The 26,545-nt window shown below is 37.9% G+C and overlaps 4 protein-coding genes, 1 long non-coding RNA gene and 1 other non-coding gene across 7 annotated transcripts; 4 read left to right on the top strand and 2 right to left on the bottom strand.

Moving 5' to 3' along the window:
- Positions 1-3,492: 3,492 nt before the first annotated feature.
- On the bottom strand, positions 3,493-8,271 carry LOC112187232 (kinesin-like protein KIN-13B). The gene is made up of 13 exons (XM_024325931.2): positions 7,998-8,271; positions 7,729-7,917; positions 7,270-7,425; positions 7,027-7,134; positions 6,538-6,615; positions 6,376-6,457; positions 5,760-5,919; positions 5,381-5,683; positions 4,967-5,185; positions 4,378-4,879; positions 4,233-4,298; positions 3,888-4,154; positions 3,493-3,778 (listed from the first exon to the last, which is right to left on the bottom strand). The coding sequence occupies exons 1-12, from the start codon at positions 8,118-8,120 to the stop codon at positions 3,975-3,977; spliced, it is 2,166 nt and encodes a 721-aa protein (XP_024181699.1). The 5' UTR covers positions 8,121-8,271; the 3' UTR covers positions 3,493-3,778; positions 3,888-3,974.
- A 4,116-nt stretch (positions 8,272-12,387) lies between these two features.
- Positions 12,388-12,468, top strand: TRNAL-AAG. The gene has a single exon. It is a non-coding gene; the product is annotated as a tRNA-Leu (tRNA).
- Positions 12,469-12,505: 37 nt separating this feature from the next.
- Positions 12,506-15,316, top strand: LOC112187234. Of its 2 annotated transcripts, none has more exons than XM_024325938.2 (7): positions 12,506-12,786; positions 12,888-12,957; positions 13,040-13,145; positions 13,264-13,362; positions 13,471-13,611; positions 13,705-13,758; positions 13,899-15,316. In XM_024325938.2, the coding sequence occupies exons 1-7, from the start codon at positions 12,660-12,662 to the stop codon at positions 15,054-15,056; spliced, it is 1,755 nt and encodes a 584-aa protein (XP_024181706.1). In that variant the 5' UTR covers positions 12,506-12,659; the 3' UTR covers positions 15,057-15,316. The 2 variants fall into 2 exon arrangements, with proteins under 2 accessions (XP_024181706.1, XP_024181704.1); XM_024325936.2 differs by having other exon boundaries at positions 12,510-12,786; positions 13,893-15,316.
- A 137-nt stretch (positions 15,317-15,453) lies between these two features.
- LOC112187236 (histone chaperone ASF1) lies at positions 15,454-16,226 on the top strand. The gene is made up of 2 exons (XM_024325940.2): positions 15,454-15,773; positions 15,878-16,226. The coding sequence occupies exons 1-2, from the start codon at positions 15,576-15,578 to the stop codon at positions 16,091-16,093; spliced, it is 414 nt and encodes a 137-aa protein (XP_024181708.1). The 5' UTR covers positions 15,454-15,575; the 3' UTR covers positions 16,094-16,226.
- A 104-nt stretch (positions 16,227-16,330) lies between these two features.
- On the bottom strand, positions 16,331-19,527 carry LOC112187230 (G-type lectin S-receptor-like serine/threonine-protein kinase CES101). Its single transcript, XM_024325930.2, has 7 exons — positions 18,229-19,527; positions 17,968-18,099; positions 17,675-17,883; positions 17,383-17,593; positions 17,035-17,272; positions 16,784-16,931; positions 16,331-16,695 (listed from the first exon to the last, which is right to left on the bottom strand). Exons 1-7 carry the CDS (start codon positions 19,460-19,462, stop codon positions 16,390-16,392), a joined length of 2,478 nt encoding a protein of 825 aa, XP_024181698.1. The 5' UTR covers positions 19,463-19,527; the 3' UTR covers positions 16,331-16,389.
- A 5,183-nt stretch (positions 19,528-24,710) lies between these two features.
- On the top strand, positions 24,711-25,328 carry LOC112187237. The gene is made up of 2 exons (XR_002931023.2): positions 24,711-24,871; positions 24,967-25,328. It is a non-coding gene; the product is annotated as an uncharacterized LOC112187237 (long non-coding RNA).
- The last annotated feature ends 1,217 nt before the right edge of the window (positions 25,329-26,545 follow it).

A 26,545-nucleotide genomic window follows, 5' to 3' on the forward strand; every position in this document is an offset into this window, starting at 1 on the left:
TGAAAAGATCTGGAAGTTCCCAGACAAAATTCCTGATGCTAAGAGTCTAGAGAGATTCCTTGGTGTCATAAATTATGGGAGAGATTTCATCCCTAGAATCTCAGGGTTAACAGCAATGTTATCTCCCAAGACAAGTTCCAAAAGGAAATGGAACTTCACAGAAGACGATGAAAAGATCGTGAAGCAGATAAAAAACCTCTGCAAGAACCTCCCTCCTCTTCAACAACCAGAAGAGAATGATGAAATTATCCTCCAGACAGATGCGAGTGATAATTACTGGTCCGGTGTTGTTCTGGCGAGAGCGCCTGGAACTAACATTGAAAAGATCTGCAAATTTTGTAGTGGCAAGTTCAGCCCTACAGAACTGAATTATCCCACAGGGGAAAAAGAGATTTTAGCTGTCAAGAAAACAATTTTAAATTCTCCAGCTTATCTGGGAAAAACCTTTACTGTCCGCACCGATTGTGCTAGAGTAAAGAATTTTAAAAATTTTAAACTTGACAAAGCTGCTGATAGAGGAAGATTAGCCAACTGGCAATTGTTTCTTAACCAATATGATTATACTGTTGAATTAATTGCAGGAAACAAGAACTATCTTCCAGACGCATTGACCAGAGAACTGGCAATGTTCAGCCAAAGAGAAGACGACGAAGGTCGTAATCCCAGAAGCAGAAGGACTGGGAAAGAACAGGAATCTGAAGAAGATCCAAAAGAAACCAAGGAGAAAATCCTTAAAAGGTTTCTGCTAAGCTCAAAAGGCTTGGCCTCAACTGATCAATCCCAGGGTAAAGGATTGGCTAGCCCGTCTCAAACGGCAGACGGTAAAGGCACATCAAGACCGTTGACGGCTGCTGCTTTGCCAAAAAGCAGACCAACTCCTAGTGGAGTTATAAATGTTTTTAATTACGAATTAAGAACTTTTGATACTCCTGTGTTCAGAACTGGCAGGAGACTAGCGTATCACCAGAAGGCAATCCTGGACAATCTCTTATTTGCCTTTCAAGAAAGAAGCAGTGGATTAATGTTCCCAGCTCTGTTTGCATTAGCTGAAGAACTCTACGAGAATGGTAGACCACAAGGTGAAGAGCTTCATACACAGCAGAGTGCTGTAAGGAAAGAAAAACTATCCTTCCTTGAAAGTCCAGAAAGTGCTAGGGTCCCTATCATAGCACTCAATGAATCAGATTGGTATGAATTCCATGATCTGATAGGAAGGCACAATCCTGAAAACCTAGTTCCTCCAACCCTCTTTATTGTCTCAGGACCATATGTTGGAAGATACCTGGTAAATGTTCAGAGTGAACATCCTCAAGAACACAAGCTATGGCTTGTTGAAAATGGTTTTGTCCATAATTTATGGACTAAAACTAATGATGATCTGAGAGGCTTGCCGCCTATTATTGTCAACACGGTCAAGAACATCAGAAAAGACAACTGTATGCTTCGTCTGAAGTTCAGATCCACACCTCCTGAATGGATCCAGAAGACAGATGGTGAAGTTGAATATATTCCTCCATATCATTATGTGAGAATTATTCAAAGAAGATATCTTCAACCAGCCTGTGTAGCATACAACGGCCAACCAAATTCTAGCATTCCCTGGATGAAGGCCATGGCTCTTGACTACATCAAAAAGATCATCTCTGAAGACATCAACAACACATTCCTGGCAGCAGGAGAAAAGACAATTATCACTGCTTACGATCATCCTGACGTAGTCAGCAGCGATATATTCCTATCTCTAACCAGAAAAGAGATAGACTCGACAATGGCATGCATGCGTTGGGTGGAAAAGCTTGAAAATGACAACCACTACAAGATGTATGTTGATACAGACGTCGAGGATAATGCAACAACAACTCGCATGGCCCAGACAGACAACAACTCCTTTGTCTTTGGCCACCATTCTGAAACGGACGAGAACATGTGAAGCTACAGGTGAAGAATCAGCACCAAAATAGCAACTGTAGAACTTTAGACTTTTCTAAAGCTACTTTTGCTTTTTCCTTTTCAAAAAGAAAAGGTTAAGTGAAAAACATTTCACTTTTTCCTTTTGCTTTTCCCTGACCGACCTCCACCAGCAGGAGCACTACGAAAAGCAGAAGTCACGGAGTTGTCCTGTACATTTTTGTATTTTGAATTCTAGTTTGAGTTCCGCTCCCTATATAAGGAGCTTCAGCTTCTCTTAGAAGGCATTCGAAAATTAGATCAGAAAAACTCCTCTGATAATAAAAGTAGTAGAATAGCAGTGTGCTTCCCTTCCTATCTAGGTGTAAAGTAGTGAGCTTCCATTACAAGTAAGTAACTGGTCTCATTCTTATGGATAGCTAAACAGCTTTTGCTGTTTACCTGAGAATGAGGCTCTGATTGTTTAAAGTTTTATATGTATATTTGAATAAATAAATTCAGATGGATGTTCACCCACTTCTTTAATTTATAAAATGTTTATGTCATTATCTTTACATTTTGTAATCATCTTTATCATGCATAGTTTACTATGTCAAAGTTTGAACATTCGAATGCATGCATCCCATGGAAAGCTAAAGTTCTAAAGCTTTACTGTTCAGCCAAAAGAATCACAGAAAAATTAGGACAAGCAGCAGTGATTCCGCCCTGTGAGTAGCCGTTTAGACAGGAAGTCGTTAGGCGAAATGTGGCATGTTGAAGGCTAGTCTTGTTTTTGTTTTAATGTTTTTTGTTGTTTCCTTTTGACTGAATAGAACGGTAGAAGAATCTAAGGTCAACATAGGATACAGATGGCATTTGTTTGTTAAAACTATCCCTGTTAGTCTTTGACTTTTGTCAAATAGTGAAATACCAAAGTGTTGGGCAGTTGGGAAAAATACCAAGGATTTTTGGGTATGCGGGAATTACCCCTTTATAGAAACCTTACCAAGTATAACCAAAGCTGGTTTCTAATAATTATGATTGGTTGGCGCTTTGTTTTTTGGTCAAAAATATGATTGGTTCGTTTTTCTTGATCGGTCGATTTATTTATATAATACAGTTTTTATATCAATTTGTCAAACAACAACTCCAAAACAACCACAATATTAAAAATTAGAAAACCCACCAATGAAATCACCTTCTAGCGTTCAATTTTGAAAACTATCAACTTCTACACAACCGCCTTAATCATGTTTTACTATAAATTGACTTCGTATTCCATACTTGTCTTTAGCGAAAAACTTATTAGCTAAGTTAGCTGGTTCGTAATCATAACAGTCTCACAATATCTAAGAAAAGAAGATAAAGGAAGTTTCAAAATGTTCTAAAAGGATCCAAGATCTTCAGATAAAGGAGATGATAGTGATATCAGGTATGCTTTCATCATGCTTGGAACACAAAGATTACAATCTAATAAAGAAAAAAGTAGTACTGTATACTGTTTTAAGCCGACTTACAAGAAGATAGAAGAGACATCCATTTCGCGATTTTGATATCGTCATTATGATCAAAGGAGTATTGCCACCATTGCAGCAAGGAAAGATGTAGAGTTTTGATAGTAGAATATATAAATAAGGGAACCGATACAAGGGATATCAATACTGGATAAAATTACACAGCTACACAGACCTTTACAAAATATGGACATAAGCACACACGAGCGTATTGTTCTCATAGCTCATAGATTACAATTCAGAAGACTTGAGAAAAATGTTTAACAGATAAAGAAACAAGATTTAGCCGTCTACCCCAAACGGGCGTTTTGAGATAGGGGTTTACATACTTTATAGCAGTTTAGTGACTCGAACGAGGAGTTTTCTGTATAAGCACACTGCAGCAGAACACAAACTAAGTTAGTATTTGCAAGATTCCTGTAACTCAAAGGTCACTAGAGATGGGCAAAGTAGATTAATGGAGTTACTAAATAAGAAGAACCAGACCTCAAGCAAGGAAAACGATGAAACATCATATCAACTACTTCAGGAAATCTTCATGCCAATTTTGACTTCTCTTTCTCCCAGATTATATCAATTACTTGAAGATGATACCAAGACATTGTGCTCATTTAGATGCTTCTGGAATTGAGCCAGCTGTGTCTGCAGTTGTTGAATTCCTTCGGCCTTCTGAGAGAGTATTGCATCCAATTTGAAGATATAATCATCAAGTCGATTGCCTGGTTGATCTGCTTCAACCAGCAAATTCATCTCCTGCATAACTAATCCCAGTTAAACCATATTTAAACATAATAGTAAATAAAACTAAGCAGAAAAGAGATTGTTGCTGACCTCCCTAACAATATCTATTGTCTGCTCTACTTGTCTTCGGTGAGCGGTCACAAGGTCATCCTCTTCCTAAAAGTCATTATATCACAACATACTTAGTAATTCAATGATTTGTACTAAACTCAATATTTGAAATCTTATTTCTTACCTGCAATACAGCAATTAGATCATCATCGGAATTAGAGTTGATAGCCTCAGAATCAGGCTGATCCCTCCATTTCACCTGACTGCCAGTCTTTCTCTTTTCCTCCACAGCTGATGTCTGGTAGCTTTGTACCTTCTTACTATTTGGCCACGATGGTCTCTCTTTCTCATAAATCTGATCAGAGTAGTCAAAGTCATCTTCGCCTCTGGTACTTTGACCACCTATCTGATCCTTGTAAGAATCTGAATATACAGATGCAGGCAAACGTCCTTCTGCCCTCCCACTGGGTACGCGATTCACAACGTACTGGGGGGAGGGTTCTCGGTCAATCTGTTTGGACCAACCAAAGCTGCTCTTTTCTTGAGGAACAGATAGCGTGTTATCCTCAGAGGTTGTATCAGTTGATAAAGATGAAGACAAAGGCAATGCTGTTGACTCTCTAAGGTTTGAAGATGAAGATAGTTGTTGCTTTCTGGAGCTGCTCCCTTTCGACAAACTCTTCACCCTGAAAGTGGCAAATTCATGAAATATGTAATAAACTACACAAGGATAGAATACATTTCACCGCTTCTTTTATTTTAAAAGAGAATACCTGTCAGCATATCTTAGTGTGTTAAGAGTGTGTTCACATGATCCTGTGCTTGGTGAAATGCATGATATCATAACTGTGCGTGAGTCGCCTACAAATGAATCTCTAAGAACTTCGGTGAGTTTACTCCCTCTGAAAGGAATGTGACCTTGGTCGTTGTCCAGAGCTCTAATGCATTCTTTTAGAGCAAGTAAGCTTTTATTAATTTCAGCACCTTCCATTCTGCAAGAACAAAAGTAAATTATTATCTCCTGCAACACACATAGTCAATATAAATGCACAAGGTTGAGTCTCAAGAACGCTGGAGATCTCTCCTAGGAGAACCAACTGACTCATTAACCCTAAGAATGCATGGGATGATGCTATTTGCTATAAGACCATTCTTATTGTTTAGAAATACACCCAGAAAATCCCCACCTTGTTTGTTTATCATTATCTGTTGTATCTGCACCGCGTTCACTTCCAGCAAGGTCTATGAAAGACAGCTTTCCTACAAGTCTGGCAGGCTTTGATTCATTTCCATCCGCTGATCTCTTGATACAAAGCTGAAGTATCGCATGTGATCGGGAAGATTCTTCATTTGCACCAGTTGTACCAGTACTTCTTGTGGAATTTCCCTTCTCAATCAACTCCTTGACTGTCTCAACATTTGACACCCTGTACTCTTGCAACCCAACGATACACACTTGCTGTTTACCATCCTCCCTCATGAAAAGTTTCCTGCAAAAGTGGAAATCTTTCAGGATATCAACCTGATGCTGAATCTTTTATTGCTTATGAGGATGAAAGAACTTACTTCCGATCATTTAGGAGATCAAAAAGTTTTCCTCCATATATCTCGAAGAAACTCACGAATAACTGAAAGCCTTGGTTTCGATAGGAATTCAGCATTAGTCTTAAGATATCTTGGGCTGCTTTAATGGGCAGCGGTTGCATGGTATAAGTCTTTCCACTACCTGACAAAGTAAAATAAGATTAAATCAGGTGTACGTACAAAATAAAAAAATAATTTAAAAAAACAATTAAAAAAAAAAAACAATTAGAAGCGAGAAACAGAAACCATTCTGATTTGGAATGCTTTCAAGAGAAGAAGAAAAGGTCTTGACTGACTAAGCCAATAGAGATTAGAGAATAAAGTTTGAAAGAAAAGTTTGAAACCTAAACTCATTAAAAGGAACTTGTATAATGATTTCTTAAAATATTTCCAATGTGGACAAGAACACAATGATTTGAAACCAAAGGAATGTCCTTCAGGAACTGGATTGAACCAATCACCTTCTTATAAAATAACAGTAAGTATGAACAACTCCAAAAGAAAGAAAGAAAGAAAAAAGTGCAACTTAAATGAGTAGCAACGGATGTGTTGCAATAAAGTGATAAGTACTATGTTTTGGAAAGGGGATAATACTTACCTGTTTGCCCATATGCAAAGCAAGTTGCTTTTGTTCGTTGGAAAATCAGCGGAACTATGGGTTCCACACTTTCAAAGTATACCTAACCACCAATAGTCAAAGATATAGTAAAACCAATCAATGGAAACAGTAAAGTGAAATCAAAGTATCTAATTAACTCACTTCATCATTTGAAACATCTTCATCCAGAACGGCATCAAAAACAAATTCATGCTTCTCCTCATATGCTGTTAAGTCAACCTGCAGAGGATTGTGAATTAGACTAAAAAAACTCCTAACTTCCTAAGTCACAGCTCAACCAGGGATTTTTTTTTTCTTTTTTTTCTTTTCGAGAGATGCCAAAGTACTAAGCTGAGTAAGCTCCAATGTAACAGTTTATTTACGGTAAGATAGGCATTCAGAAACTACATAACTTTCCATTTACAGTTTCTCAAGATAAGTTCAGCTAGAATTGCCCAACTTTCTACACATGGGTATAATTTTGGTTTGCTAGACATCGGCACAAGGCCTGTGGGAGGAGTCGAGGTATTAATTCATTATGTTCAGTCTCTCACCTCTCACACGACAACAGATGAATGCTTGCAAGCACGCACACATAACAGGACTGAGAAAAACAACTACACCTACAGACTCGGTGCACCAGGAGCTCACCTTAAGTTTTGTTTCATGAACCGTGAGAGCATTAGAATTTGGTTCTATTGTAATGATGTCTTCCTCTTTCTTCGCAATTTCCTTTTTATTTAGTGGCCTCTTGCGCACCTGCATAAGAAATCATTACCACCACTCCATTGCAATGTTCAACTACTCATGCCAAAAAGCTCGCATTTGCCACACAATACTAAATCAAATGAGCGCACCATTTAAATGGTACCAGAGAGTGAGAGTGACACATACCACAACTTTGATCTTGGCAACACTGTTGGCCCTTTCTTTATCTATCGACACACTCTTGAGAAGATTATTCTCAGGCAGACCTCGTGATCTGCTTGTAAGTTTGTTGGTCGACACAAATGGATCAGAGTCATCGAAACTTTTACCACGAACATGCATCTAGCAATGGCATACATAAAAACACACAACATGAGCAAATGGAAAAAAAAAATTCTAATCTTTACGACTTTACCATACACACAAGTGACATAACATCAGCAAATTGTATACCACAGAGTTCGATATCTCTATCAATTCTAATATCAGGTATTGTCCGTATTGATGCTTTCATATAAGCAATGCCAAGCCTCATTTATCCATCTTTCTTGATTTATTTATTTATTTATTTTTTACTCAAGAAACATGCAATTACTGAAATTAAATTTCTGATCAGGGAAATTAAATATATAAAAAAATCCAAACCTCAGGTAAGAGCTCGGTATCAAAGGAATGCAGATCAAGCAATCCAGGGCTAAACTCAACTCGATCATCGCCGAGCCTTCTCATGCTCGACGACCGCGACACAATCGGAGTCGCCGATGCCTCTGGCGACCGCTCATTCCCGCTCCTCTGATTATTCCGGTTCAATCTCGACCCGTACAGCTCAAAATCCTGCAATCAACCAAACTCAGAACAACCGATTCCAAAATTTTCAGCTCAAAATCAAAAACGACGACCGTCGCAAATGTCACCTGTGATAGGCCGGAGGATTGGAGCCATTTCGACGACGCGTCGGAGAAGAAGGTCTCCGAGTACTGCCGCTGGTGCTGCATCGCCGAATTGGATCGCGACATCTGTCTCCCCACCGCATTCATCTCTCACCGGAGCGCCGTATTAGCTCAGAGAGAGAGAGAGAGAGAGAGCTTCTGAAGGTTTGTGGTGGTTGGAGGATTTTTTTTTTTTTTGGGTCTCAAACTTTTGCTTTACAGTGTGAGTCTTTGGGATTGTTTTGAAGCTTTGAAAAAGAGAGAGGGGCTTTTTTTGGTCACCGAGAATGGCACAGTACTAGAGTACATTCAGTACAGTAGCTCTAAAGGAGTAGAAAAATACCGGCGCGTGAGGTACACGCGACGACTGTGAGTGGCGGGGGACACGTGTTGCTTTTCTAATATGGTTGAATGTCTCGGGCGGGGTTTCATGGCCTACACGTCGTTTAGTGGGCGGTGGGATTAGGTGTTTCGCGGGTGCATTGTTAGCCGTGGTCTGTGGGTTGTAGAGGGCGTAGATTGTGGGGACTTTTACAACGTGGAGCCCAGTAAAGCGAGGACACGGCCACACGGGTCACGCTGTCATTATTAAAATGTTGGGGTTGTCTAGAAGTGGAAACATGTCACGCTTTGGGGACAAAGTTTTTTTTTTTTTTCATAATTGGTAGAGGACAGGAAAAAGAGGGAGGGAAAAATTGAATTTGAATTTGTGGTTTGTAATTTGTCGGTAACATGGTTTCTATATTGGTATGCCAACGAAACATTCCTGAACTTCACATGTTTGACCAGTTTTTGATTTCAAATTGAAGATAAGATCTTGTATCTTAGGAATGAATGAAACCAGAAAATACAAGATAAGAACTTGACGTATTAGGCAATGTTTTTTGGATGAACAATGTGTGTGATCTCCACTAATGATGAGTGATATAATTGTATGTATCATTCAATTTAGTTTGAATCACATGATACTATTTTAGAAATAATTATACATTAATATTATTATAGTCCTAAATATATGTATTCAATATTAACAAATTGATTTATTGTTGAACTAAACGCAAACGATGTTGTTGTCATTGATAACATTTCATAATACTTATTGTTGCAATGACAAAAATATGACTAAAAAATCACAGCTTAACAGGTGAATCTTTAAAACTAGTCAGTGCAGATACCATTGCTAGTATTGTATCTTATAAATGACTATATGTAATAACCCGAAAATTAGTGTCAACTATAGAACACTATATTATTAACTATATTCGAAAAATGTTTGTTATTGAGCTCAACACTCTCATCTATGTTATATTTTTTTGATGCATGTCATTTTAGTACTAATTATTGTAATTTTTTTTACCTTAAGAAAGCACTAAAGTTCTTTACTTATTAATTTGGGTAAATGTGCATATGGATATGTGTGTGTTACATACATACATATATATATATATACACACATATAAATATATATCTATATATATATATATATATTTAGCAAGTGGATTTATGCTTTCTTTCTTTTATTACTTTTTTTATATTTTATCTTACCTTTTAATCATTTAATCTAAATAGTAATTAGTCACTCACCTTATAATAATTAGTCACTTACTTATTTTATGCTTAATTCTAGCCTATATAAACACATGATCTCTATCATATTTCCTACAAGCTTAAAAATCAAGTGCAAAACTGATTTGAAGCCTCCTTAGTTGTAGAGAAAACTCAAGTTCCCACACAAATCCTTCATCCTTTCTTCTCTTTAGAAGCTCCCTTTGTTTTTCTTAAAGAAGTCCAAGCTTGAATTCAAGACCAAAATCTTCACCTCACCCCTGAGTTTCTTAAGTAAGTACATGAATACATTCCTATATTCTTTTGTCTTTAAGATTTATCAAACTACATAATCAATGATGAGATGGAAAATGATCTGTTTGCTACAAACCAGTATTTTCGTATATAACAAAATCTGTTTTGTTAAAACTAATTATAGTATTAAATTTCTCATCAAAAGTTCTTCAATTTAGGCTTTTGAATCACTAAAAAAGGCTAAGAAATGAAGAAGTTATGACTAATTAAAGTTTTCAACTTTTAAACTTGCTGGAAATCTCATACAGCCATCACAACTTCAAAAATTCATATCTCCCTCATTTCTTATCCATTTTCTACAAACTTTATATCAATTTGAAGCTTAGGACCTCTACTTGTGATCTGGAAAGTTTGAGAAATAATGGTAATTTTACACTGTACGTAAAGACTTAGATATCAAAGGACAGTATCAAAAATATCGGTTTCTGCACTGTTATGGTTCTTCACCATTTCTGGACTATATCATTCTGATTTGGACTACATGACTTATTCCATTGGATTCCTTGTGAAAAACCCTTTGAAATGGTGTACTCATTTGACTAATTCGGACTTGTGATGGACAATATAACATATTTTGAAGTTTGATGACTCTAATCGGAGAAACATGAACATGGTTAATGAACTTCAATGGATTTGGACATAAGGACTGAAATACTAACTATAATATAATTTTGTTAAATTGTTTATAGTTACTTATTTAATGCTTGTGATTTATTATTACCTATTTTACTTGATTTCAATTATGTATAAGCTTCTTTTTAATGTTTATACTAACTATAATTTAATTTTGTTAAATTGTTTATAGTTATTTAATGCTTGTGCTTTATTATTACCTATTTTACTTGATTTCAATTATGTACGAGCTTCTTTTTAATTATGTTGTTTGCTAGTGAATTTATTTAATTGTGATATATAATTATGTTATACATGTTTTCATATGAGATTATTCCTAAGTATATGTATCTATATGTGTGTGTACATATACATATATTACGATCTATAATTTATAAAGATTGTATGTTGTGAATTTGATTATGTCTGAAAAATACAATTGTGAAGCCGGGTGATTACAACAACCCCGTACTTAAGTGAATTACTGGTAAATGTGTTTTGGTGCTTCGTGGTTATGCTTCGTGGTTGTCCCATGCTTTGGGTATAGTACGTCGGACCCTAGTATGTGGATTTGTGATCCCGTGTTTTGGGTATAGTACGTCGGACCCTAACACGTGGATTTGTGATTTGTTACCAGTTAATCTGAAAATTCACTAAAAAGAGAAGTGTACTTATGTTATTTTGATCAAATATCTATCTATGATATATTTTTAATATGTGATGGTGTGAGTAAAAAGAGAATCAAGCATGTATTGCTTTAATGTTATTTCACATATTAATACTACAATATTTGTTGGTTTGATAAGAAGATGTGACTATGTGATTTATTACCAAACCATTCACACGAATGAATATATTTGTATATATGTGTGTGTATGTATTGTGTGTATATATATACATATTTAAGAATTTTGTATGAACATATAAATGGTTCTTGGTACATTTTAATTGGTTGTTCAGTTTTGATTTCTTATAAGACACATTAATATAAGAATGTAAGTTGTGTACTTACTGGGCTTGTGTTGCTCATGAAGCTATACCTTCTTGTTTTCAGGTATTAAGTAGATGCTCGGGGAAACGGGATGAACATACTAAATAAAATAATATTTTTCTACTACTATTTCTAGTGAATACCTGTACTGATTCGAATTTTGCTTAACTTTGGTTTTGTAAATATATTACCGATATTTGTTTTCTAATAAAAGTACTATTCAAACATGTATATAATTTCTTTTACTTCCTGTTGATTTATTCAAGAAGAAAATTTTATTTGTTTTGACTCACGTCACAAATTCACGAGCCATATTTCAGTACAATATTGGCCTTGGATTTGGGGGCGTGACACTATATGCATGAGTATGATTATCCAAACTAATTAATACAAATGTGTACAATTATCCAAACTAATTAATAGAGTTTTGGTTAAAAATTTAGTTTTCTCCGATATCTCAAAACATCAATAATCAAATGTGACCATTTTAAGGACTCATGTTACTACTTTGAGGACTAATATTACTATTTTGATGACTCATTTGACCACTTTTAAGGCAATTATATGTATTTTGATGACTCATTTGACCACTTTTAAGGCAATTATATGTATGTCATACGTTAACACATTGTAAAATTTTCCATATCTTTTGTTTTTAGCAACTTAAATTTTGTAATTTTATAAGAATTTCAAATAAAAAAAGGAAAGAAACATCTTTAAGCATAAGGCACATCTTTAATTTTTTGAGTCATAAGACACGTGAAATTCAAGTGCCAGACACGTGAAATTCAAGTGCCAGACACGTGATACATGAGGTATTTTTTTGAGCATAAGGCACATCTTTAATTTTTTAAATAACCCATCTACTGTACACAAAGCCAAGTGCCAGACACGTGAAATATATAACAACATGTTGATATGGCCGAGTTGGTCTAAGGCGCCAGATTAAGGTTCTGGTCCGAAAGGGCGTGGGTTCAAATCCCACTGTCAACATATCTTTTTGTTTTTCTTTTTTTCTTCCTCTTTTCTTCTTTTTCCCTTCACAATCTGGACCCTCCATCCATCCATCCATCCACAGGTACAAATTCGACGGCCAATATCATTCAACATGACTCCCCCATATTTCTCAATTTCACCAAGCAAGCGCGCGCCTTTTCTCGTTTCCAAAATCTGCAGAGCTCGAAATGGCTCAAGCGGCGAGGCTCAACCTCCGATTGCAGAAAGAGCTCAAGCTCCTCCTCACCGACCCTCCTCCCGGCGCCTCCTTCCCACTCCTCTCCTCATCCTCCTCCTTATCCACCATCGACGCCCGTAACCCTCTCAATTCATCCCCTTTTGAATTTTCTGTTAGGGTTTTTTTTTTCCGACTACAAATTTACACTACCAATTGAACTGTCTTGCTTCTGTTTCAGAGATCCAAGGCCCCGAAGGAACCGTTTACGCCGATGGGCTATTCAACATTAAGATTCAGATACCAGAGAGGTCTGTTATAGACTATATCATGTTCATTTAGGGATTCTCAGAAATTTGGGGATTTTCTGAATTTTTTTTTTTTTTTTTGCAGGTACCCGTTTCAGCCTCCAAGTGTGACATTTGCGACGCCGATTTATCACCCGAATATCGACACCGGTGGCCGGATTTGCCTTGACATTCTCAATCTTCCTCCAAAGGTCAGTGATCTTTCAGCAACCCTAAATAAGATGTTGTGTTGTTAGTTAGGTTTGGGATGCGAAACTTTCGGTTTGGTTTATGTATCAATTTATAATGAGGCTTTAGTTATATGATTAGGGAGCATGGCAACCGTCGTTGAACATTTCAACTGTGCTTACGAGCATTGGCTTGTTATTGAGTGAACCGAATCCTGATGATGGCCTTATGTGTGAAGCAGTGAGTATTTGTAATGTGCTCATGTATGGTTGGGAGTTTTGGGTCTTTGAATTTTTTCGGTATTAGTTAGTTTCATTGAGTTTGTGTTCGGTGTTTTTGGGTATGCAGAGTAGGGAGTTCAAATACAATAGACAAGCTTTTGACCAGAAAGCTCGGTCTATGACTGAGAAGTATGCCCAGGCTGGGGCTGCAGCTAGTGGGAGTAGTGTTTGTGACACTCAATTTCAAAGCCTTGCAAATCCAAGCGCAGTATGAGCTTATGTTTTGCTAACAAGTTTACTTTTCTGGATATGACCCTTAGCAAGTGTTAACCTTTTTCCTGTTCTTTGCTCTGAGGTGCAGCTGGAGGTGGAAACAACAAGCCATGAGTCGAAACACCAAGCTAATGAGTCTGTTGTAAGTCATAAGAAGTTTATTGAGTCTTTGTGACTGTCAGTTTCAGTTTTAGCATATATATGGTTAAAAAGTTCATTTTTGTGGATCTGAGGGATCCGAAGGTGTCAAGTTATTCACTCCTATTTTTCCGCCAGGTGCAGCTGGAGGTTAAAACAACTAGCCATGGTTTAAATCATGATGCAAATCAGTCTGTAGCAAGTCACAAGAAGTTAATTGGGATTAGTAGGAAGCTGTCACTGGAGTCTTCAGTCCCAGCCTGCGAAAGAGATGCTCGTAAGGAAGGGAGGGAAGTGCCTAAAGACCAGATGGAAGTTGAAGGAGCAGAAAAGTTGCTGAAAGATAATCCTGATAAGTTCAATATGAATCAGGAGAAGCTATGTGGGAGCAGATGGAAGTTATCGCTAGGAGCCCTCAGCCAATCCCAGGAGAAAAGTGACAATGACATACAGAAGTTGGATCACTGTCCATCAGTTGAACTGCAAAACCTTCCTGTGCCATCTTCAGGATCACTGCTGCCGCTATCCAGAAACTCTTACAAGCAAGGACTTCATCCGAGTCAAGGTAGTAAATTGGTAGATGACAACATCAACATGGGATCAAAGAGGCCGAGGCAGTTTGGGAACCAGCAGTCATTGGGTTCGTTGAGCACATCCCAAGTGATTAGTGAAAATAAAGATGAAATGATTGTAACCCCTCAAGTTCTGCCTTCTTATTCCCATACCAATGTGTTATCTGAGCCTTTGCCAGCAGCCCCAGTTGTTGACAGTGTCAAACGGCAACCAAATAAAGATATGATGGATGGAATGGGAAATGGCTCTATTGATACAAGTCGCAAGAGGCTTTGTTTAGCTGGCAAGAAGCTTTCACTTGGATTTAGAGGCTCATCGCAGATGCAGGGAAAGGATAACAAGGAGAATGTGGTGCCACAGATGAGTGAGTATAATGGCAGTGGATCAAAGAATGGTGGTGAAAATGGAAGCCATAAGAAATTTGGGATTGCTCAGTTGGAAGAGAACAACAGCAATATGCATCCACACTCCCATAATATCTCTTCATATCCATCCAAGTCCCTTCCTAAGCAACATCAGGACTTCAGGGCGGCTGAGAAGCAGCATCAAGATTACACTGACATTACTGGAGCAACTAAGCAAAAGAAAGGCAAAGAAACAGCAAGACCCGAGTGTGAGGCAGTAATTGTGTTGGACAGTGAAGACAGTGAGGAAGAAAAGACCATCCCTGCGAAATCTAAATCAGTACTAGCACGAAAGCGCCTGGGAAAGTGGAGAGTAAGAACGTGAAAAACCATTGGACTCCAGTTCAAATTGAGCTTGTATGGTGTTAGCCTAGCCTTCACCAACTTTGTGCCAATGATTCTCAGGATGCTTGGTAAAGAAATGTTGGATATCTATGAAAGAGTGACCCTTGAGTCCCAAGCTTGCTTAATTTACCCCCAGAGTTATTTCCATTCATTGTTATTAATGTTATCCTTTCGTAGTAAGCTTTGTGAAAAGCAATGAAAAATGATACAGGATCGTAGTAAGCTTTGTGAAGCAATGAATTTTATAGACGTCCCTGTGTCTTTCATGTTGGTCAGGCTTATGGGCCTGGAGGACATCAAATTGGGCCGCGGAAATTGTTCTAGTCAGCCCAAACAAGAATGCACAAATAATTGAAAATAAAAATGAAAAATTAGGTTGTCACAGGAAGAAGGTAAGAGCGTGTGGGTGAGGCGGTTGGCCTTGGCCTTTCATAGTTTTCATGTCCTCTGTGGGCGGCCGAAACTGAAAGCTCAAAGCTCAAAGCTCAAACTCAGAGAAATGATGGCGTCTCATAGCCTCTCATCGCTGAGTGTATCGCCCACTTGGAGTTGGAGAAGGCAATCTCCTTTAGCTTCACCTACCACTTCTGTATCTTCATCCGCATCTTTCGCTTCTCGCCGGCGCCGGAGCCACGTGGTTTGTATGGCCCCAGATGAAGAGAAGCTCACTCGCCGCAACCCTCTGGATTTCCCAATTGTATGCTGTCGTCACTCTTATACTTAATTTCTTTTGATATTAATTTGGAATTAGGTTTTGTTAGTGATGATGATATAGGTTTAATTTCCATTTTGGAATTGTAGGAGTGGGAGAGGCCTAAGCCGGGGCGGAGACCTGACATATTCCCACAGTTTAGTCCTATGAAGACACCATTACCTCCTCCGATGCCGTATGACCCGCCGGAGGAAGATGAGGAGGAGGAGGAGAAGAAAGAGGAGGAAGAAGAGCAAGAGCAAGAAGAGGACTCTCCGGAAAAGATTGACCCAGATAAGAATAATTCTGTCTTTGGATTCTGGTAGAAACCTGGATTGGTTCCCTTTTTGTTTTCTGAGTTGAGGTTCTTAGTACTTGTAGTGTTGTAGTTAATAAGGAGTCTGCTGCTACTGTATGAGTTGAATGATTTTTTATGATATGAGATGATTTTGGGGTATTCGATTGTGATTGCTCTTGGATGAAATGTCCAGCTTTACTTCAAAAATGGCATCGTCAATTTACGTTCATTTATCAGAACCAGCTCTAAATTCACAGTGCCTCTCTTTAGTGAAATCTATTTTGAATAACGAATACTGTCCTAGGGTACATGAAAGTAGTATGTTTATCTAGCATCCATCACGGTTATAGATACACCATTAATTGAATCAATATCCGATCTTCCATCAGGGAGTGATGACCCAACATCACTTCTGGAAGCACCGTAGGCAGGTTGTTTCGGATCAGGCAAAAACGTGATATCACTTGTAAGCATGGATATCACTTCTGACATTGTAGGTCTTTCTATTGCATACTCTTGAACACACAAGAGCCCTACATGAATAAATTTTGAAACTTTGTCCTTGGGGCATGAGACTAGTGATGTGTCCGCTAGTTCTTGAGTATCACCTTCTTTCCACAAATTCCAGGCCTGCAATTTAGAAGTTTATGTAACATGTGAGTCTTTCGGCTCTATAGTTGAAGTTGAATGCCAAGTACAAAATATCTTTAGAACTTACAAATTCAATAATGCTGAGAGCAGTAGATGAAACAAACATAGTGTTCTTTTTGCCACTCACAATCTCCAACAGTAAAACTCCGAAGCTATAAACATCAGACTTCTCAGAGAAAATGCCATTCATGGCATATTCTGGAGACATATAACCACTGCATAAGATCATCATAGAGAATTTAGAGACATTTCATATTAGAAAAGCAAGTCTATAAATGTTACAGTGCCAAGTTACTGTGAAAACTGCTTTGTACTTACTATGTTCCAACAACTCTGTTCGTGTTTGCTCTAGACTCATTCTGTGTGAAAATTCTGGCCATTCCAAAATCTGATATCTTAGGGTTCATGTTTTCGTCTAGTAAAATGTTACTAGGTTTCAGATCTCTGTGTATGACTCTAACTCTAGAATACTTGTGAAGATAAAGAAGTCCTTGTGCAATCCCTTCAATAATGTTGACGCGCCTTTGCCAATCTAAAAGCTTCCCTCTAACAGAATCTGCATTTCAGTTGAAGTCGGCATAGTAATTATACAAAAGATGCTAGATTGAGAAAATAATAAATGAAGGGGAAGAGGTGATTCTTTAACTTGGAGGGTTCAGGGTTTACCAAAGAGGAAAACATCCAAACTTGTATTTATCATGAATTCGTAGATCAGAATATTCTCCTCTCCTTGAATGCAACAACCCAAAAGCTGAACAAGATTACTGTGTTGAAGTTCAGCTATAAGTGTAATCTCGTTCATAAATTCTTCTAGTCCCTGTCCTGACTGTCTTGCAAGTCTCTTTACTGCTACCTGTTGCCCATCTGGTAGTACCCCCTGCATTATTTTTCAAAGTCAGGTACCACTTCCTCAGATAGGTACTTGTTGATAAAACCACCCTTGTAAACTAGATTTTACCTTGTAAACTGGTCCAAAACCACCCTCTCCTAGTTTCCTGGCAAACGAGAAGTCATCTGTTGCAGCCACTATTTCCGAAAACCTGAACATCTTGAACTCCTGCCCTCTTCTTCTGCCTATTTTGAGCTTGTATATTTCCTCAATCTCGGTAGTTTGAGACCTCAACTCAAGTAATCTGTGCTCTTGACTTGTTTCCACCTTTGCTGTATCTGATTAATGCAATGGTTAAATAACTTGTACAGATGCAATTCTCGAATAAGAGAGAGGAAAAATTCTATATGGTTTCTGCTTACCAGTTTGTTGCATGAGTCTAAGTTTTCTTCTCCTCGTGTAGCAGTAGCACAAGTAGCTTGCAAGCAGCAGTGCTACCCCAACCAAAACGCCTATGATGCACCATATCCACCATCTTTTCTTTGTAATTCCATCTAAACCCAACCACAGTATTAGCATGAAGTAGTTTAAGTAGTTGACAGCTGATGGATCAGGTTAGTTTTTGAAAGAAATTCGAAACAGCAAAGAGCAAAAATCATAGGTATATGTTGGGGCAGGTGTACCTTTGGTTGGTATTGTCAAGAGATAAGTAACTCCATAGTAATTGTTCTGAACAAACTTTGCTCCTTCCCTCAAAAACAGACACCCAGACCCATTTGTGTATATTGTTTCATAGCCGATACAGGTGCAATCGCTCCAGCAAGTAGCGTGACAATCACTGAGAACCAAGTTAGTACTCTTATTACTGTATGTCAATTCAGTTCCATTCAAATAACCGTTTGTTGGAACAAATATCTCAGAGCCATTCCTGCATTGGGAGGTCTTCTCCTCTATGCACACCGCATCCGGATACTTAGGGTTGAAGGTGCAAGGACTGATCGTTGTGGTTTCCCATATACTACCATTTACAGATAGAATTGACTGCAAAATTTGCCCCCAAGAATTCAGTTCCCACCTTGATATAGTAGTATTGTTTTCTGGAACATCAAGAGTGAGATTGTTCTTGAGATAATAAGAGAAGTACTTTTGCTCACTGTCTGAAACAAAAGTGAACCAAAACAAATCATCCCTTTTCGTCAATTCAGGGGCATCTTGAAAATTTCCATCTTCCCAGACTCCACTGCTCCAGTATACCTCCTCTCGCCACCAGACAATCAATTGGTCAGTACCACTGGGATCAACACCGAGCTTGAAAGCACCTGGTACAGGGGACTGATCACTAAACCATGAAGAAATAGTCCAATTCTCTCCGGTCCTGAGGTTCCTTCCCAGCTTCATTCCAGGCAACAATGTATTTGATGCATTGCTAAAACTTTCCCATAAAACATTTCCAGCTGCTCCCTTTGAATCTACTTCTCTCAAGACAAGATTTCCAGTACCAAGTAAAGAGAGAGTGACATTACCAGAAACTGTTTGATTGACATCTGACACATATATTAGGCCTCCATCATATACAATCTTCAACTTTCCATCACTATCCAACTTAAACACGGCAGATGAATCGTTGATCGGGAATTCTGGGTTCCCCACCCAGATTGCATCAGGATGATTTGGTAGTTTGCTGTACCATATTCCCAAGAAACGATTACTGGTAGCACCAAGGTTACTAGTAGAACCAGGACTGAAGAATCCCAACTTGTAGAAGCCGTTATCCGAAACCAGATGATCAGAACTCAGGTCACTCAGCTGTTGGCCTTGCTTCATTGTAGATATCAGTGTCTCTGCATAAGAAGAAAACAAAGATTGCATGCCAAAACATGAGAAAAAGAGAAGCAACAGGCTTCTCAGTTTAGCCATGGTCTCACAGAAATGGTTGCAACTTGAATACCTTTTCTGTGTTCAATAGTTTAAGACTACAAATTGTTGGAAATTACTTGCACAATTTAGATACTGTAACGGGACTAGTCACCAAAATTAGTTTGACATTGTGGACCAGTGACATAAGTATTTCTTTGACTGGTTCTTTGAAAAATATACAGACGGCTAGTGGTGCAGACGCATTAGAACCTTCTTCTTTTATTAAAGTCATTGGCTATATCATTACTTATGTCATAGAAGCCTAATATCACATCCTTAATCGCATTCTCACTATATTTAATTACTGGAAAACCCTAAATGTCAATGAGTTTCCATTTACTTTTGAACAAGAATAGGTCATGGGTCTCTTTTTCCAATATAAACACTAGGGCGAGTGTGTGTTTGTTTATTTCCCATATGGACAGCGGCCACAAAAGGGTAAAAGTTCTTTTGGTTTGAGTTCACAGTTTGAACTTTGAAGCATAAATCGGCAAGCTTGCTTCTGATAATCACAGGATGAAGATATTAGAAAAGAGTTTGGCTCCTTGCCTTTGACCTACGCAAGGTACAGGATTGCCCGAGGGAGGAAGATTCTAAAAACCGTGTGTTTGACTCGTTGGGTTATGAGATGGGGATGTAATGCTAGCTTCAACTTACAAGTAATGTCCAAAGTTTTTCTTTTTAGGTAAAACCCCAAACCTTTTGGTCATTCTTGTTGAAATTTTTTGCTTTCACACTAAGAAATAGAGAAGCTCTAGCAGACAACAGTGCATTGCATGCTCCTCGTTCTCCACCAAATAGTGAAAAAATGTGGAGTATGCCATGTCGGTAAAAAGAAAGAAAAGGTTTACATTGTGTTTTTGATTTCTTTTACGTATACAGAACAGGTGGACAGTTCACCATTTTGGAACCATTGTTTCATCTCGCTGAGTTTTGATTATTACACATGAAGTGTCTGTGTCGCTGCTCCATCTTTCAATGTGTGGCATGCATGACATATTCTTTTGGTCGTAGTTGTGTTGCTGCAGTAATTTTATCTAGCTTCCATCAAAGAAATGGAACCATACGCTGAACTGAGATTTGGCCATCCATCCCAGCGGGATGAATCAACTTCACTTCTTGAGAGTATGCAGGTTGCATTGGATCAGGTAAAAGTATGACACCATTTGTAAGCATGTGCTTGACTTCTGAGATGTTAGGTCTATCTTACTATCTACTGGATACAGTTGCACACACAGGAGACCAACATGAACAAATTTTGACAATTGGTCTTTAGAAAATGAGTCCAATGATGCGCCCCTTAGCTCATGGCTCTCATCTTTTTTCCACAAATCCCAGGCCTATAATCATTTAAGTTTTGATGCAATCTGTGAGTCTCTCTGTTCTAATTGAAATTGAATCCCAATTTGATATACATTCATTACTTATGTGCTCAATAAGGCTGAGAGATGTAGATGAAGCAAAGACATTGTTCATTTTGTCACTCACAATTTCCAGCAGTAAAACTCCAAAGCTGTAAACATCGGACTTCTCAGGAAAATGCCCCTCAATGCATACTTTGGTGACATGTAACCACTGTATGAAATCATGATATCGCATTTAGAGAACATTATATAAATGAGTAGTACTGCATATAACTTGTCATAGTGATATCTTTTATTTTCCACCAAAGGAAAGACATTACTATGCATAGTATTGTTTCCAACAACTCTATTTGTTTTTGCTCCAGATTCATCCGGTCCAAAAAGTCTGGCCATGCCAAAGTCTGAGATCTTAGGATTCATATTTTCAGCCAGTAGAATGTTACTAGCTTTAAGATCTCTGTGTATGACTCTAACTCTCGAATACTTATGAAGATAGAGAAGTCCTTGTGCAATCCCTGCAATGATGCTGACGCGTCTTTGCCAATCTAAATGGTTCTCTGTAGTGGATTCTGCAGTTAAGGCACTAGGCTTGGTGAACAATGTTATAGTCGAATACAAAATACCGGAAGAGAAATTACAGATGAAGGGTAAGGGATTATGGAATTATGGATAAACCAAATAGAAGGCATCCAAGCTTCTATTTGTCATAAATTCGTAGATCAGTATCTTCTCTTCTCCTTGAATACAACAACCCAAAAGCTGAACAAGATTACTATGTTGAAGCTCAGCTATAAGTGTATTCTCATTCATGAATTCTTCTAGTCCCTGTCCTGAATTTCTTGTTACTTGTTTCCATCAGGTAATATCCCCTGCATCATTTTTTCAAAGGTCAGGTATCAATTTCCAGATAGCCATTATTTGATAAACATAGACTTTACCTTGCACACCGGTCCAAAACCACCGTCTCCTAACTTTCCGGCAACTGAGAAGTCATCGGTGGCAGCCGTTACTTCAGAAAAACTTAACATCTTAAAGTTCTGCCCCATCCTTTTGCCTACTTAGAGCTTGATAATCTGAGATCTCAACTCAGCTAATCCTTGCTCTTGCCCTGCATAGAGATTAATGCAAAAGCATCTACATTTACTCGTACATGCAATTCATAAATTAATACCAACAAGTGCTTTATAGGTTTTATACTTACCAGTGTGTTCCATGACTCCATGTTTTCTTTTATGTATGTACCACAGGTAACATAATACCGCCACAGCAGGCATTACGCCTATGATTGTGAATATCCACCATTTTTTCCTTACTGCTCTTCTTGAATATCTTTGTTTGCCTCCTCCTGTAGAATTTCCATCTGGAGCCAACCACAAAGTTAGTGTTAAGGCTAGAAGTTCCTGAGATCGAACGGATGACCATACCAGGTTAGATTTTATTGTCACAAGATTCCAAATGATCACATAGGAGAAACCCATTATTGCTTAACTTTCTTATTTCATTGGTTTCAGTGCATTTCTAAAATCTTAATGAAGTTCAAAAATTAGAACAGCAGAGAGCTAAAACCATATATTAGGAAGATGCACTAGAAAATCAAAATATACCTTTGCTAATTGCTATTATTCTCTATGGTAAGGACATAACGTGCTGCATACTGACTATTTTGGATAAATTCTGTTCTTTGAGTCATAAACACACATCCAGACCCATTGGAATATATACTTCTGAAGCCGATACAGGTGCAGTCGTTCCAGCAAGTAGCGTGACAATCACTAATAGTCAAGTTAGTACTGCTATCATGAATCATGATATAAAAATTTAGTATTATTAAATTAGCCTCTTGTTGGCACAAATATCTCAGAACCATTCCTGCATTTGGAGGGCTTCTCCTCTGGCTCTATGCACGTGGCATCGGGATAATAGGGGACTGGTTTCTGTGTCCTCCCAACTAGTACCGTTTAGGTTCAAAATGGACTGCAAGATTTGGCCCCAGAGGTTCATTTACCACTTCGAAAGAGTAGAAGTATTTCTAACAGAATAAGAAAAGTATTTTTCCTCCCTGTTTGAAACAAAATGGACTCGAATAAATCAACCCTTGTTGTGAGTTCTGGGGCCAGTTGAAAGCTTCCATTTCCCCAGACCCCACTAGTCCAGTATATGACCTCTCGCCGCCAGATGATCAATTGGTTGATGCCACTGTGATCCATGCCAAGCCTGAAACAACCTGGTGCGGGGAGTTGTTCGCTGAACCACGAAGACAGTGTCCAACTCTGTCCAGTCTTAAGGTTCATGCCTAATTTCAGTCCAGGCAACAATGTGTTTGGTATATGGATAGTTAAAACTTTCCCATAAAACATTTCCAGGCATACCCTTCGAATCTACCTCTCTCAAGATAAGATTTCCAGTGTCGAGTAATGTGGCAGTCACGTTACCTGAAACTGTTTGAATATTTGGATGTGACACATATAGTATTTTCCCTCCACCAGATATATATAATCCTCAAATTTCCATCACCAGCCAATGTCAAAACTCTAGATGAATCAGGAATCGGAGTTTCTGGGTTTGACAACCACACTGCATCTGGATGATTTGGTAGGTTGCGGTACCATATTCCCAAGTATCGGTTACTACTTACTAGTAGCACCGTAGATAGTTGAAGTGCAAGGACTGAAAAAGCCGAACTTAAATACACCATTTTGAGCAATAAGAGCTTGAGTTTCCCGGTCTAGTAGCTCTTGGCCTTGTTTCAGTGTAGATTCTAGTGCTAGTGCATGACAAGAATAGAAAGATTGCAATGACAAAAGAAGAAGCACAATAACGTTTCTCCTCAGTTTACTCATTGCCATAGATTGAGACTATTGCTCATCTTATATATACATATATATATATATATATATATACACACATATATGTATCTATATCCTCAGAGTTCATGTATCAGTAGAAGAAATTAACCACTACTTTCATTTTCTTCTGATTTTCCAAGTCTTCCTAGTAAATTTGTATAATTATTTGCGGAATTATAATTCGTGGGGATTTCGATTCTGTGACAAGAATGGCTTGCTCATTTCAATAAAGCAGATAGCGTTTGTTTAGCGGAATGAGATTCTGGAAATTCCTCTACGTGCTTGTTCAAATTCAAAGAGTTTCATCTTCAAAGGTTTGGAGAGAATTCGATCAGATACCTATATATATATGGGATTGAATCAAATTTTGAGTCATCTAAACTATTTCAATTTGAGCTCGCAGTAGCAGACAAAGGGGGTTAAATGACTTGGATTTGTTCTATATTTGCCTTCATCTTAATTTTGATTTTCTCATGATTTTGTTCTAGTAAAACTTCAATGAAAACATTACTTTGACTTCGGATTAGCGTGCATGAACGTTGGTCTTCATCTCTTCATTCAAAATAGAGCAACCTTCCCCCACGGGTACCTGGTTTAAGTAATAAATAGATTACTATTAGCGGTCATTCAACTTCTTGCGCTCTAGAATGAGTGTTTCATAATGTTTCTGGACTTGCAAATTTCATTTTGTTTATACATCAGTCTATTGAATGGTGAATCTGACAAAAAAGAAACCGTAACCATTTTCTTGGTTTTGGTATTATTGTCGCCTTCAAATTATTTATTTATCCGTATTTAAAATAACTTCTTCGATTGTTTAGAGTTTAGACCTGTCACTTAAATTCATTGAATTTTCTAATTCTTGGATGATTTGATTATGATACACGTGGAAATGAGTTGATTGAAGAGACAAAACTCCCGAGCCAGGAGTTGGGATTTTGGCCAATAGTGAACTTAATTAGTTGAATAGGCCACCCATATTCAAAGTGAGTTGCACAACCGCCACCCAATTTTCGCTGTTGCCAAACACACGAAATATGTAGAGTTGTAGACGGGTAGGTCGGAATGTCCGCTGAAGATCGACAGATACACACAAAAAGTCACCTCCCAACCCAAAACCTCAACCTCCAATATGTCTTTATTCATAGTCCAATTTTCATCTCCTCCTCCTTGCTCTCCTTCCTCCCCAAGAAATCATGGTATGTATGATCGAAACCAAAACCCAGATTTATTTTGCATGTTCAGGTCTGTGTTTTTGACTGTTTTCTAACATCTCATCTTTCTTGATATGCAGTCTCTTGGCCCATTGATGTTCAGGTCACTGGTGAGGCTACTAACATCACTGATTCGTGATCCGGCTGCTTCAATCTCAACCCTGCTCTTCTACAGTGAGCTTCTACCTCAGAATATCGTGCTAGAAAGATTAGTTCGACATGAATTGCTTGACCAAGAAAACTATTTGTTCCACTTCCTGGTCAACTTTTTGAGATGTTTTTGGTAAGAATTAGGCATATATGACTCGTTATTCCAATACAGGAGCCGGCATTTTTATTGTAATGGCATACCATTAGTTAGTTCTGAGTGTTTGGGATTGAAATAACACTGTAATGCTACTGACTTCAAATCATAATGAGAAATTTAGTTTCACTTTTGTAATGTTGGTGAGATATGTTCTTTTTTGGGATGTTAATTCTGTAATTGCGAACCATTAGCACAAAAGCCATCTCTGGATATCCCAACCTTTTTGTTGTTGGCATTGCAATTTCAGGTCCAGCCGGATTTTCTAGTGGTACAAGGAAATGAAAATCTTGATGGCTTGATGCTATGTGATATATTTTGTTAGTTTGCTATCTTGGGTTAGTTATTTATGGGATTTCTAGTAGTCAACCCATTAGTTTTTCGACAAAAGATTCATAGATAAATAAGCGCGACAATGGTGTCTATATTATTATTTTTAATGACCGGCCATTTTCAAAGAATAATGAGAAAGTTGTTTTCAACTAAAGAAAATGAAGAATATCTAGATTAATATTGTTTTAGATTTTATTCCTTTTCCTAGATGGCTCAAAGTTTAATATAAACTGATAAAAACATATATTATACCAACAAAATTAGTATATAAAATAAGATTTTATTCCTTTTTCTAGATGGCTCAAAGTTTAATATAAACCGATAAAAACATATATTATACCAACAGTACCCGAACTAAGGCCAACTCCTAACTTCAGTACCCGACTATGCAAAACTATTACTTTGGTACCTCAAGTTTGAAGCTCGACCCAAGAATGATACATGCCGTCCATCACAGCGTTAAGTCTTTACTATGTGGCAAACCATGAGAGCCCTTAAAATATGCCACGTGGTTAGCTAGTTAACGCCATGATGGACGGCGTGTATCATTTTTGGGTCGGACTTCAAACTTGGGGTACCAAAGTGATAGTTTTGCATAGTCAGGTACTGAAGTTAAGAATGAGCCTTAGTTCGAGTACTGTTTGTAACATTTTCTCATAAAATAAAGCCATTCAAATTAATATATTGAAATGCAGAGTTGCAGATTTTGCATATGAACACATGTCATGCAAATTCATTTCATTATTCAGATGTTCTTATGTCATCGAATCAAAAAAAAAAAAAAAAAAATGTTCTTATATCTCGGACCAAAATAAAAAAATGTCCATATGTGTCTTGTGGTCATCTCAAATTTTGTCTCGGCCCAAAAGCTGAGCTTAGTGGAAATGCAGTCTTTTCTAGTGATGGGTTTCCCAACTTCAGCCCTAGTCCACAGTTTTGGGATTGATGTGTACAAGGCAGGGATGATGAGGCTGAATGTCTTGGCCCATATTAGATTTGGGGCCTCTAGCATGTAATCCAAA

This window comes from Rosa chinensis, chromosome 2, assembly GCF_002994745.2.
Source record: "Rosa chinensis cultivar Old Blush chromosome 2, RchiOBHm-V2, whole genome shotgun sequence".
NCBI lineage: Eukaryota > Viridiplantae > Streptophyta > Magnoliopsida > Rosales > Rosaceae > Rosa > Rosa chinensis.